The 14,314-nt window shown below is 41.4% G+C and overlaps 1 protein-coding gene across 3 annotated transcripts in view; it reads right to left on the reverse strand.

The window, feature by feature from the left end:
- The window catches only part of ST7 (suppression of tumorigenicity 7), a 138,222-nt gene that overhangs the window by 44,554 nt on the left and 79,354 nt on the right, over window positions 1-14,314 (reverse strand). For 2 of the 3 annotated variants that reach the window (XM_066318982.1, XM_066318983.1), the window contains exons 3-7: window positions 9,049-9,208; window positions 4,852-4,906; window positions 4,107-4,222; window positions 3,380-3,455; window positions 1,438-1,592 (exon numbers count right to left, since the gene is read on the reverse strand). In XM_066318982.1, coding sequence (XP_066175079.1) covers window positions 1,438-1,592; window positions 3,380-3,455; window positions 4,107-4,222; window positions 4,852-4,906; window positions 9,049-9,208 — 562 coding nt within the window. Of the gene's footprint in view, window positions 1-1,437; window positions 1,593-3,379; window positions 3,456-4,106; window positions 4,223-4,851; window positions 4,907-5,203; window positions 5,251-9,048; window positions 9,209-14,314 lie in introns of those variants that run through there. The other variant, XM_066318985.1, reaches the window with a different exon arrangement.

Here is a 14,314-nt window from a genome sequence, read left to right on the forward strand (position 1 = left end):
TGGTACAGATGAGTGGGATGACCCAGCCCCTCCTGAAGCCCCTCCAGATGGTGTGGTCAGGGCTGGCAGTCACTTTTCAGCCTCCCTGCTCTGTGACAATGCACTTAGTTTTGTGATTCAATGGGCTACTTCCCCTGCTGCAGTACTGAAGGTTCAGGGTGTCAAATGTGATGATGACAGTAACCATCCAGCACACGCGGGTTACAGAAATACCATACTTGTATCTGCCTGCACAAACTTTCCCAGGTTACCTTGGATAAAAACATTGTGACACTGCTTGCTAACTACTAATTGTGTACATTTCATAGCACTGTTGCACTCAGGATGGATTGAGTGCACAAATTAAGGTTCCACAGACAACCATAAGCCTGCTAGAGGCCAAAATTTGCTTCAAGTGCTCAGCTGCTCTGTATTTTTACTTTCACCAAAAATGAACAAATAATCCTAAATATGATTTTACAATGGACAAATGTTTAAAATACTACCCCCAAGCTTTATGAAACCTCGGATTTTCAGGTATAAACTTGCATACACTTTTGAAACCAGGGATCACAGACAATTTTACTATGTACAATTTTTATCAGTAATCTTCAAATTATGTAAAGTAGCCAGAGGCTGTGAAATCAGGTCCTGAGAAACCTGAAGATGCTCAAAAGTTTGCTAGTGCTTTTATCAAATTAATTTGTGTTATTTTTGCCTAAGGTATCCACTGCAGTCTAGAAATTACCTTGACTGTTTGCTTTATTAACTTTTTCATCATTTACTGTCAGTGAACGTATTTTCCTAGATTTAAGTTGTATCTAATAAATGGCACAGCAGATAAATCTGCTTATTCAAAAAATTTTAAAAAAGTAATAAAAATCTAGGCTTTCAATTAAAGCACTTCATCATGCCAGTTGTTAAATTTTATGTTTCTGTGACCTTTCTTAATAAACGCAACTAACATCCAACGTCCCACTGGTGAATGGTCTCATTAACTTTTACACAGAACAACACAGTGTAAGCAATTACCCCCAGAGGTGATGGAAAAAGCAAGGAAAGCATCACTTCACTTGTTCCCACCATTCTATACTGCATTTTCACAACATGAGCCCAGGTTTGCAAAATGGCAAAAGGCAACCTCCTTAAAGGTGTCCAGCTTTTTCTGAATGTCGTATCTCTGGCTCTGATACCTTTTCTCTTCTGTTAAGTAAATGCTTAAGTATTTTCTGCCATAACAAAATAAAGACACATCCATAATCTGAGCATTGACAGCTCAGCAACAGAATCAAACAAAACCACTAAAACAGAATAGTCTGGCTCTAGGGCTATATCCCAAACAATGTGAAACACTGACTGCATAGTTCTTAGGGAGAAAACAAAAAAACCCAAATCGAACAAACCAAAACCCTAAATCCAAAGAACTCTTTGGAAGTTCTGTCCCTCCTAAAAACTTACTGTGTTGGGCTTCATATTGGGCACCGTGGTGCTGTAGCTGCTGACTGCGCCTGTAACAGCCCTCTCCAGCTTTCAGAGCCTGTTTGAACAGCTTCTCTGCTTCTACAATTGTTGTTGCTTCCTCTTCAGCCAGGAGAATATAAGCAGTAGCACACCTGCAAAAATATTGGAGGAAAAACCATGAGAAAGGTATGTAAAGTAAAAACTGTATGAAGACATGCAGACTGGCAAGGATGTACTAAATACAGAGGCAAGGAAATCTTGTCCATTTACCTTCCTGATGAACTATTCTAATAAATAAATACTCTGTCAACCACACCATGACTCTCATTTTTAGGTACTGTATCACTGAGCCCTTGAGTACACCTACTGACAACTGTCCCAGAAAGTAAAACACTGTCTCACTAAGCCTACATCTCTAAAACTCCTTCTGGAAATCAAGACTAGTTTTATGCGCTACCGTTTAAATATAAACCATATCCCTTACTGTAACAACATGAAAAGAATCAACAGAACTGCAACACTTGCCATATAAAAAGAACAGATTATAAATGTAGTTGTAAAGATAAAACAACAGCAAAGAAAGCCCAACCCCAAGCACGCAAAAACCGAAACAGTAATGTGCCCTTGCAGCACGGCTGCAGTAGAAGTGTCTCCAGCAGATTGAGGGAGGTGATCCTTCCCCTATAATCGGCCCTGGTGAGGCCACATGTGGGTGTGCTGTGTCCCTTCTTCTGGGCTCCCCAGCACAAGGACATAATGTAGGGAGTCCAATGAAGGGCCATGAACGTGATTAGGGACAGGGGCAACTCACATATGAGAGAAGGCTCAGAGAGCTAGGGCTGTTCAGTCTGGAGAAGAAAAGGCTTTGGGGTGATTTGTCGAAGTTTGTAAATACCTGCAGTGAGAGGGCAAAGAGGAAAGTGCCAGGTTCTTTTTAGTGGTTCCCAGTGACAGGACCAGAGGCAATGGGCACAAAATGAGACACAGGAGGTCCCCCCTGAACCTCAGAAACACTTTTTACTGTAAAGGTGATTGAGCACTGGTACAAGCTGTTCAAGGAAATTGTCAAGTCTCTCTCCTTGGAGACATTCAAAAGCCTGCTGGACATGGTCCTGTGCAGTGCATTGTAGGTGGCCCTGTTTGAAGGGAAGGGTTGGATACTGACCTCCAGAGATCCTTGCTAAACCTCAACCATTCTGTAATTCTGGGAAATGTGAGTAGGACAGCCTTATAGCTCACTTTCCCCTTTTATGCTCCGTGTTAAATCACTATACAAGAAGAAACAATTCTTTCTCTTCTTCTGACAAAAGACATGAAGGACAATCTGTAAAGCACCAGTTTATGGAATTCTAGAATGTAGCAATCTCAGTTCAGCAACCTAAAGGATTCCCTTTATGCATGTTCGCAGCATTTATACCAATTTCTATACCATTAAATCACCAGGCAATGAATTTATTGTGGCATCTAAAAATACTACACTTCTCATTGAAAAAATAAGTAACAGACTCAAGGACCAAGAGACACAGCAAATTACATCATATTCTCTCGTTCTATGAAATGAGTATTTCAGAATGTGTTTATGAGTCTCTTCTTTCTTGCTTCTGCTCTTGACAGCTTTGGAGAAATCCAAAAGGGAACTCTCCATCCTGTAAATGCATATTTCATATGCTCATCAGGAGGTAACTTAATTATCGTTTTTCTGTGCTGCTCCAAAGCCTGCTGACATCAGTGGGAGGACTCCCATTGTCATCACTACCCTGAGGACCTTCTGGGTAGCTAGCACAACATGCAGCTGTGCTGTTTTCCTTCTGTTGCAGGGTTTCCTTTGACAGGCCTGTAATCATGGCTAAAAATTACTATAGCAAACCCCTGGCCTTAAAATATCATCAAATGGATTTTTGAAACACAGAAAATAAATGTTAATGTTGTTGTCACTCACTCATTTAATTCCAAAGCTTCATGTGCTGCTGAAATTCGGGCTTGAGGGTTTCTCTCTCTCCAGGCTTTTTGCATTACTATTCCACAAACAAAAGAGAAGAGAGAAATATCAGTTATTAGGGGATTTAACAAGGAGAATCTACCGCACTGCAACAATAGAATTTATTGATCTCAGCCTGACTCACTACAGAGCATTTCATACAGCTCAGTGATCATTCAAAAAGATACATAACAAACTGCTTACACAAACTCAGTTTTAAATGTGCTGTTCCCATTTTTTACAGACCTTCTAACTACATCAGTAAATGAAATACAGGTCCCAAATTTTACATCAGCTCTCTCTTTTCTGTCACTGTAGACTAAATGTAACCTGCATAATGTAACTCAACCTACTACACTGTAGCTGAAGGCAAATTAAAGTATATATGTTTGAAGCCACTGCATGAAAGAAAAGGAAAGGAACAAGCCTTTACACTTTTAAATGGTACCTTGAATGACTCCAGCAATGCAGCAGAACAATACAGCAACATAAACTAGATTGTTTACATATATAGACTTGTTCAGACCTAGAATTCTATAAATTCAACAACAATGGTTTCTCAGCATGATCAAACTTTTGCCTTTTCTTATCCATGCAAAAAACCTGATGTCTCGCTGCGTTTTTCTTGCATCAGCTTAAACCAGCCATTATCCTATCAGCAAGAGTATTTGTTCACGAGGTCTCTTACTAGCATCTGCAGGCCGTAAATGATCCGTGTCACACGTAAAGAATGTCTGATGGTCCTGGGCCGAAAGATTCATATCGTAGTAAGTCAAAGGCTCCCTTCCTGTCACCCATGTATACCTGCAAACAGGCCAACAACGAGACGTCTGGGTTAATGAGGTCACACTTGGCAAAACAAATCCAGAGAAGAATCCTAGACCTTTGACATGGGTATAGCCAAGTAAGTTCACCTGGTCAACCTTCTAACCAATACCCACTGCATTTCACTTGGCCAACCTTCTAACCAATACCCACTGCATTTCACTGTGCTGTGATGGTGCAGTGGTAGGTGAGCCTAAGCTAATGAGGGTGTTGAAAAGCACACACTGGAACTTGGCAACACATATATTCAAACATTAGGACTCCATGAAACCTATATGGAAAGCATTAGGTTTTTTGCTATAATGGATTTGAACAGAATTGCTGCATTAAACAGCAGGTAAAACACACTTAAGTCACTCCATCTTTTTTTACAAGGTTGCCAGAAACTGGAGAAATAATGAATATTAGAGAAATAAGAAAGTGCATCAGTATGAATTTAAATTCCTTTTAATTTAGAAACATTTTATGAATTACAGAAAAATCTGACAGGAGTGCATGTATCCACAATTGATTTTGTTTTTCATCTCTTAAGTTAGATGAATGGAAAAGTACAGTTAAGCTCATTAAGCCTGTACTATGCCTGAAAACCGTAATTTTGTAGCACCTACCGATTATATTCAGCTCCTCTGAACAGATTTAAAGGATTTCGCCAGACTTTGCATTCTGTAAGAAGCAGACACACACATAAGGAATCTCTCCCAAATTACAATGGCACTCGAGGTTTATAAAAAACATCAGTTATCATACAATGAGCCTTACCAAATGGCTTATTTTTATAGGTGCAAAGGCAAAAACCCATCAAGAGCATTGAGATGAAGGTAATCAGACTGTTCTTTCTTTCTTAAATAATAATTTAATTATAGATTAGTGTCAACAAATGCAATCATTCCAGACAAATAACCACTAACAAAGCCCCAAATGTCCCATGAAAAGATAATACCGATTAGTTCCAGGACTCACATTTACCATAATGCAGAACTGAAGAGGGATCACACTGGGTTATTGCACTGAAAAACAGCAATTAACTTGGTCCCTATGGACTTGTTATTTCTTCAGAAAAACATCACTGTCCAGTTAATGCTGTATATCACTGTGAATCTCAGTTACAGTTGCCAAATTTAATTCCTCTTTAGTTTGTGAAGTAAAAATCTATGGAAACATCTGTCAACCTTACTTAAGATAGCAGCAGATGCTAAAATTGATTGGCAGAGAAAAGTTGATTGCATTGCATAGGTTACAGAATATTAAAAACATTTTATAAATTTCCCTTGGGGGAAAAATTGTGAATTTTTCACACTACAAGATGTAAGAGATATGGAAATCAACAACGTAATTTAAAGCAAAAGTTTAAAAAATGTAATCAAATTGTACTACCTTTGAAACAGTGAGGTCTTGATTCTGACTTTTTCTTTAATTTAACACCAGATTTATTCTCTTAATTACATAAAAGACAATTCACTCATGTGAAGGTGAGACCAGAATAAACCTCACTATTTGCACAAAGACTCACAGAGAGACAGCATGTCACTCCATCTCAGATCTGCTACTGGATGACCCCTCACATGGTGCTCTGCAAAAACTCATCAGTAGCACTGGCCCCCCTACATTTCACAGGGTGATTTCCACTAAAAATGTTGACCAGAACATTTCTCCCTATGCATTTTTGTGACACCATTTCTAAAGAGATCAAACCAATATTTTTCTGGTAGGCTATTGAGGCAGAAGGGTATCTTGATGGTAACAATATATGCCTGCTCCGTTAGAAAAAAAAGTACTCAGCAGCAAGTCAAGTCCTCCTCTTTTCTCATGGACATAGCTCCCACATCTGAGTATGGGGCTACAGTGGCATGGACAGAAAGCATTTTACATAAATTCTTCACAGAAACAGAAGGACCCCCTCAGCAACACAGAAACTAGTCAAGTGGAATAGGAGGTGGGCCCTCAGTTTGCTGTGTTCCCCCAGCAACTAAATGGAACAGGCACAGGAACAGGCAGACTTTAGGGAAGAGTTCATCTTTCAAGTACTTATTTTAGCAGACAGCTAATATTAGAAACTTCCACTGGTTTACTCAGCAGAAGTGCTTGATTGACATTCATCTGTGCTCTGTTTTGCAGCCAGAAGGCATGGCTGTTTGACAAGCTTCAATCTGACAGTTTTTACATAATATGACTTTCAAACCATTGTAAATATTAAATCAACAACAGACTCCTCAATTCCAGAGGTGTAATTCAATGTATTGACTTAATTCTGTTTGCAACCAATGAGATTAGGTAGCAACTATGTGATTGCAGTGACACTTTTTGTTCATCTTATTTGAATTCAAGTGGTTATGCTTTATCCAAAGCATGAAAAATTTAGGCACTGTAGCAGGGAAAGGTCGAACTGGGAAACAAAAAGGGGAGGTAAAGAAGGCCTTTAATTACCACCTTCATGTTCTGGGGATGTCTTGGCATCTGTCTGGCTAGTTTAAACATGGTGTTCTCTTGTTCCTTTTGTCTTGGTATCTGCTAACTCCATGGTCTAAGTACAACATCATTTTTCTTACCTTTCGAAAGACAAAGGTATCTACTACAACATTCTACCACAGCCAAACATCTACACAGGAACACATGGTGAGCCAAGAGGAAAACCCATCTCCATCTTGTTGGATAGCAAAAGAACTATCCCAGTGTTAATGCATGGTAAACCAAAAGGACTGCGTTTTCTGCTACTTTACAAACCAATAACAAACTATGTCCTTATTTTAACTTTCAGAGACTTTTTCAATGATCACTTTTGGAGCACTGATACCTTTCTGAAGGCACAAATAACAGGCTATTCATAAGACACACTGTCCACAGACATGGAGAGCCCCAGCTCAGTATCAATGCACTGAAAGCAAATACGCTCCTTGACTATTTCTTTATATCAGAAATGTCAAGATGTGTGAATCTCTTTAGTCAAAATACTGTGCCTTCTGTTTGAAAATGACAGCAGTTATTTCAGAGCTGCTGAAGTGTGACTGAGCACACTGATGAGTGCACACAGGTGTTTCCATCCCATGCTTTCTGCCAGTTCACCCAAATTTAATATCCTGGACCATGCAGTGCTGCTATTCACAGCCTCTCTTCGGATGAGAAAGACAACAGCTGAATTTGCTGTGCTATATAGAGGCTTCCTTAAGTAGACTTACTCAGTACACGAAAAGGTTTTGTGAGGCCACTTATATTATTTAACATGTAAGCTCAGAGCTGATTTTCGTTTGCCTATTTTCACACACACTGACGAGTAGAGATAAAATATTTGCCAGGTACAGACACAGGCAGCTCAGCTGTGGAATAATGTTTTCTCCATAAGTGATTTTTTTTTCTTTCCGTTCCCTTTTCTTCACTTGCAAATTCTGATATATTCTAAAAGCCTGCAGATGAAATAAATTCCATAAAACTGTAGTTGATTCCAGGGGCACATTCCTAATTAATTTCCAATATTAAGATTACGGCCTGTAAGCCAAGCTAGGACAGAAATAGATAAGCTTTTTCACAGATGAGGAACACAAATGCAGATGCTCCTGCCCTGACTTTAACAGTGGCTATCTCCCACTCAAGCCAGAAGCAATAGCATATCAGCATTTTCATCACTCATTGGCTAAGTTTTTAATTCAATCTCCCCCGGCAGATAAGCCACACAAGTAGGGAGACAAGTTCCCCTGCGGCTCCTTCAGTCCACAAATTTCAGTGTTTGTGTGGCTGATTCATTTTAGCCAGGGTGGTCTGTCTCTCAGAGGAACCACTGCCCAGGCACGTGGCTTAAGGTGCCTCAGGCTTGAATGACGTGGGGTCAGACACCTTCACTCCTTGCACTGAAACTTGTAGAAGCTGTGAATGCCTGGAAGCTTGAAAAGATCAGGCCATAAACGCCTGAAATTAATTCCTAAACTGGAGGCCTTTTAAAAAAGTCTGACTACGTTAGGACTTGCCCAACGTCACAGATCAAATCCATAGCAGAGTCAGGAACAAAGCAAGCCCTTAAGCTGTTAAAAGTCACCATGCTTCCACTTACTAAGGTGAAATCCAAATGTTTACATACTACTTACATTATCTAAAAAAAGTGATGCAAAAGCAGATGAACATTTCTGACCTCTCCGCCTGATTGTTTTTTTTAACAACTTTGTTATTACCTAATTTTTTTTCAGTAAAAATACTACCTGCCTTTAGAATCACAGAATCAGACAACTGGTTGAGTTGGAAGGGACTACAGTGGTTCACCTCATCCAACCTCCTTGCTCAAACAGGGTCATTCCAGGGCACATGGCACAGGATTGCACTCAGTGATAGAATATCTCCAGGGAGGGAGACTCCGCAGCCTCTTCAGGCAACCTGTTCCAATGCGTGGTCACCTGCCCAGTAAAGATGTTCTTCCTCATATTCAGGTGGAATATGAGGAATATCCCTGTGCATCCGTTTCTGCCTGCTGCTTTTTGTCCTATTGCTCGGCATCAATGAGCTCCATCCACATCGACATTGATGAGGCCCCCTATCAGTTGTCTCTTCTCCAGGCTGAACAGGCCCGGCTCCCTCAGCCTTTCCTTGTAAGAGACGCTCCAACCCCTGAATCATCTTTGCAGCCCCTCCGCGGGACAAAGGACACTGCAGAAAGGGCACGTGCAATTTCGTAGGATTTTCAGAGACCAACAGGAGAAAACAAATGCATTAACTAATTTTGCGGCGCGAACAAAAGAGGCCGCGCGAATTGGGAAGGATGCGGTGAGCAATCAGCGAGGCAGCCCGGCCCGCTCCCCGGGCGCAGCAGGCCCCCGCACTCTCACCTGAGACGCTCTGGCGGCTCGAGTCCGCGTCCCCGCCGGCGGCGCTGGCGGCGCTGGGCGCGCTGTTGTCCACCCCGCCCAGCAGGGGGCGCAGGTGGCTCACCGAGACCTGCTCGATGAAGGAGGTGCCGTACTTGCGGAAGTACCACCACTCGAAGATCTGCAAGGCACACACACACACAGGCCGTCAGGGCCGCCGGCCTCCGCCCGCCCCCGCCCCTCAGCCCGCCGCCTCCTCCCCGCGCTCGCCGGGCGAGGCACCTGCCCGCGACACCCCTGCCCGAGCACACGGAGATGTTAAACGGGACCCAGGTTTAGGTGGAGAATGTCGAATCTTGTCAACGCAATTATTTTAAATTTGTTTTAAAACCCAGATAAGCTCAATAACCTCCAATTATTTCAGCTGTTAGGCCTCTTTCTTTGAATTGACTTCAGGCCCGCCCGCAATCCCCCATGCGGCCGGCAGCGGCCGGGCCGATCGGGTGGATGCTGCAGCCGGGTGAATCCGCCTCGCCCAGCCTCAGCTCCCTCTGCAGCCCCGGGAATGAGGGACAGCAGACTCGCCTGTTTCCCCAGTAAGTGCTTCCAAAGACATTCACTGAATTTAATTTTTAAAATATGTTAAAAATGCGAAACAAACTCCAGGAAGCTGAAGCCTGTTCCTTTTAGGATTTTTTTCCCCCTAGCTGAACTGTGCTTTATTTTGTTTGGCTGACTTGGGCTGACTCTCTGAATTAATTTTATTTTCAGGCATTTGGTTGAGCTAGCAAATCAGAAAAAAAATTATTATTTATAGAGCTCTACTTGGACAATAATTTCACAGCCTAAGAGAACACCTTGAAATTGAAATTATATACATAAACATGTATCTGTGGTACTTTCACCAAAAATATATATTATTCTGTAAAAATACACATATTTCAGGAAACCACATAAACCTGGAAAAGAAGACTATTTCATACAAATATGGAAAGGGTTTAGACTGTAAAAATTGTAAAGAAACACAAGCTTATAATGAATAGATAAGCTGCACTTGAACTGTCACCCAAACATATACACACCAAAAGAAAATATATCTAAGGAGTTTTGAGAAATTTAGCAGGACTTTGTTATACCGATTGCACTAAAAATTGGGAACAAACAGTCTCTGCTCTTCCCATTTTCCTCAGTATCTCCATGTGTTACACCAGTGCTGAAAGCTTTGATAAAATCTCTTCTTACTAGGCACAATCAACAATAAGGGAAAGGATTGTGTTCACATCTTTGTCACCATCAGTGTGCTGTTGGGCAGGTTTTGGTGGGTCAGCCAATAGACAACAGGCTCTGCAAGGCCTCTTCAGGATCTGCCTGCTCCAGAAAACCTCAGGCCAGGCTTCACAGACTTCCTCCTTCAGTATTTTTTTTTTAATTTTATTTTTTAAATTCTCTTGACTCTTTATATCGTTGAAATTACTTCTGTCTTCATGAGATTGGACTGTCCGCAGACAGACATACTTTTTACCCCATGCCCATTAAAGGAGGGAGAAATAAATTTTCTGACATAGTGTGGTGTTCCTCTCCAAAAGATGTTCCCAATGCATTCTGCACTGGGGCTTCCCCCAAGTTAAAATGTGTTGTAAAAGCATCTGGAGGATTCATATGGAAGGACTCTATCTGCATAGCAGTGAAAGGAAATGAAGCTGGTGGCTACTTGGAACAAAGTCACAAAAGACTGTGTGGCAGCTCTGGAGATCACTCCCCAAAACAATCTAATGGCGTTTCTGAGAAACATCAACAAGAAACAATGGAGCAGTCTGATGGAGAGAAGACGGAACGACTATGTGAACACATAGCATTTGGGAAACTAAACAGATAGTCACAGAGAAACCAGAGCATTAACATACTCTGGTCTTTTGTGGACTCTTTCCCACTCAAGTCACCAAAACCCCAGGCAACCTGGATAGCTTCTCCTTACACAGACTCTGAGGTGCATTTGCCACTGTTCTGGTCCCACTGGCATGTGCCTGCAGCAGCACCCAGGTGGGAATGCCAGTGCCAAGGACAGAATGCTGATGCAGTGTCACTGAACACTTGTTCCACACAGGCTTTCCCTGGCATGCATCACTGCCTCTGAATGCTGGAGATGGTGGATAGGGAGCTGGCACACGCGTGCCAGCTTTGGTTTTAGCTTTTCTCATGCTCTTAGCCACACTACACTTTTTAAAGGGGTTAAAGTTTATATATTATGTTTTAAGAGGGCATCATGAGCATGTGGCTGACCATAAAAGAAAGGTTATGCTATAAGATACAGTCATAGATCTGCTGTGAACATCTGTTTCTGTTCTGTCTTTGAAAACCTTGGAACAAATCAAGGCAGAAAAGCCACAATTCTACCTGTCCAAAGTCTAAGAGGGAGAAGGTGTTAGGAATGAAAGATTATAGTGTTGCACTGAGGCAAGGGACACTCGGCCAGAATTTCACTATAGTGTAAGTCAGGGACTCAAGTACAGCTGCCAGACTGGCTGTGCAAAACTCAGACCATATCTAACAAGCTTTGTACTTTCTCTAAGAGAGGAAAAAAAAGGTTTTGCAAAATGTGCTAATAAATTCCTGCTCATTATTTCACTCATGATCAAGCTTTTAGATGAGGTCAGTAAAACCCAGAGAAAGAGTGAGCAGCACAAAAGCACACTTGAGCCCACTTGTCCTGCACAAATGTATACCAGCTGGAAAGCTGTCACACTGAATTTCAATGAAACTGAGGGGACAATTACAAAGAATGTATATATATATATAAATGTAGTCTCTGCTACAGTTCAGCTGAGTGACAGAAACTTGCTCAAACGTGACACAGCTGTATGCCTGCCTCCTTAGACTTATAAATACATTAATCATTTTTAAAAATGGCATTAAAGCTCATAAATTGTTTAAGGCAGCTTTGAAAAATATTTGCTATGTTGAATGAATCCAATGCCAGGAAACATCAGCCACATCTCAATCCATACAGTCTCTTAGAAATTAAAGCCATAAATCATCATCATCATCATCATCATCATCATGAGCCTTTGCTTGGAGTGATTTGTTCAGCATGTATAAGGAAATAATCTGTAATTTGGTGCTTAAGTCAAACCAATTCTCTTTAGAGATTTTTTGCATCTTTCTCAGACAGTGTCATCTGCTTTGAAACCTGAGTTCTATAAATCAGATTTGACTTCTAACTGCATCATCAAGTTTGAAAGCCGTGTGAAGTCAACAATCTTTTGACAGTCCAGCAGATGAGAGATCATCTGATAGAATAAATTACTATAAAGATTAATTACCCATTGACAGAGATCTGAAGTAGAGAGGAAATTAATCAGAAAGGTTAATTTCTGCACCACTTCTGAAAGAAAAAGCCACCTCATTTTTCCTCTCAGTGGGAGGGGAGCTCATTTCCAGAGATCTCCCCTTCACAGCAGTGGCAAACTTGGGGGTCTTTCTAGTTGGCGCCTGTGCTTTCAAACTGAAACAGGATCAAACATGTCCAAACCCTCAAGGGAATTTTGGGACCATAATGTTCACAAAGGCCAAGCTAAAATGCTGTTCTGAACATTTCCAGCTTTGTGTGTAAAGAAATGCAAATTAAATTTTTATTTTTTAATCTGGTCTAAGTATTGCCTAATGTAAGAGTATTTGATTTTGGAAATGCTGTCTTGTTAATACACTTCTCTTCCCTTGTGCAATGAAAATGTTACAGTCATCCTCTTTCTTATCTCTGCTCTCACATACAAACAATCGCAGATAATTTTATTTATCTCTGTAGCAACTAATCTATTCTGCATCACTTGGCTATCAGATCTGATCTTCCTGCAGTTTTTCAGAACAGATATTCCATTATATATCCATCAATTCACAAGGGATGGTTTTAGTGGTGGGTCTCACTGGACCAAGGAGCAGTATCTATCAATGATTTGAATTGTGCTCTTCTATTTTCCATATGCGAGACAGGCATCCTGTCTTAGAGCAAACACTCTGTCATTCCCTCCTAGTGTCCGTGTATGGAATCTTCAACAGAAACACTAAAGGATTTCATCTGCCAGCAACTTCCACAGCTCAGACTTCTCTTTCAGCCTTCTAACGAGACTTTCAGGTCTCAGAGGGGTAGATCTGGAGTACTCTTCAACCAATCTAATGGATTTAAAGGAAACTTACTCTCTAGAGGAACAGCACAATGATAGCAAGACTTGATTCCATGGTTAAGCCTATTTTATAAATAAAAGGGACCAGAGCACAGGTTTGGCTCAAGCAATCCATGCTGTTTGTTTGCTAGCACACTACCTGGCCTGTGTCAACTCTCCCAGGAAATGACTGCAAATGCTCTATGTGTATTACACCCCAGGGACTGTTTCCACTAGACAGTATGGAAAAGGTCATCCATGTTTTGGAAGGCAAGAGTGTTTATCCATATGAGTGTGAATATACAATGCTACTTGCCTTCCAACAAAGCAGGCTGTTGGTCTGTTTTATTTAGCTGTTAGTGGTAGCCAGTGACTTCAGGAGATCCTCCAGTCCTCCTATCTTGGATCTAGGAAACAGTATGCCTCTGACCATGCTGAGTGTCCTTAATGACAGTCTTGAGCATCCCCATTCCTTCCAGATTAAATACACCCACTCAGCATCCTCTTAGATTCTGCTTCTGGTCACTGAACCCCCATTTGTCTTATCTCAAAGAGACAGCAGGAGAACATACATGCAGTGCTAGTGGGCAACGTATTCAAAATAAAAAGCTATTTACTCCATCCACCTCCAGAAATACAGAAACACGAAAGAAAATAATATATTGCCTGGATTGAGTCTATTACTTCTCTCAACACTGTGTAGACCCCACCTAGTTACAGTACCATTTTCTTGTCTGTGGACTGGGTTCCAACAGACCCTTCCTCTCTCATTTGCTCCTTGGCAAGGTTTCCAGTCTCTTAGGAACACCCTACAATGGTTCTGCCCTTCCTGACCTGTGAGCATTCTCCGAGAAGAAGCTTTGAATGGTTAACATATATTGCTTTTCAGCCCTTGAAGACTGTCCTTGCACAACTGTCAGACTTTCACAGGGTCTGTGGCAGCACCCAGAACTCAGTCACCCTCCTGCCCCTCTGCAGCAGACTACACAAAGGTGGTGAAACAAGCAGAAGATCAATTAGTATCTACAGAAAATAAGAGAAGTCCTTCTGCGTTACTCAGGTCCTCTCTCAGACTTCCTGTACTGGTACCATTGGCTACAAGAGGCTGTGACTCTTGACAGTACACTACA

The sequence above is a fragment of the Sylvia atricapilla genome, chromosome 5, assembly GCF_009819655.1.
Source record: "Sylvia atricapilla isolate bSylAtr1 chromosome 5, bSylAtr1.pri, whole genome shotgun sequence".
NCBI classification, from domain to species: domain Eukaryota; kingdom Metazoa; phylum Chordata; class Aves; order Passeriformes; family Sylviidae; genus Sylvia; species Sylvia atricapilla.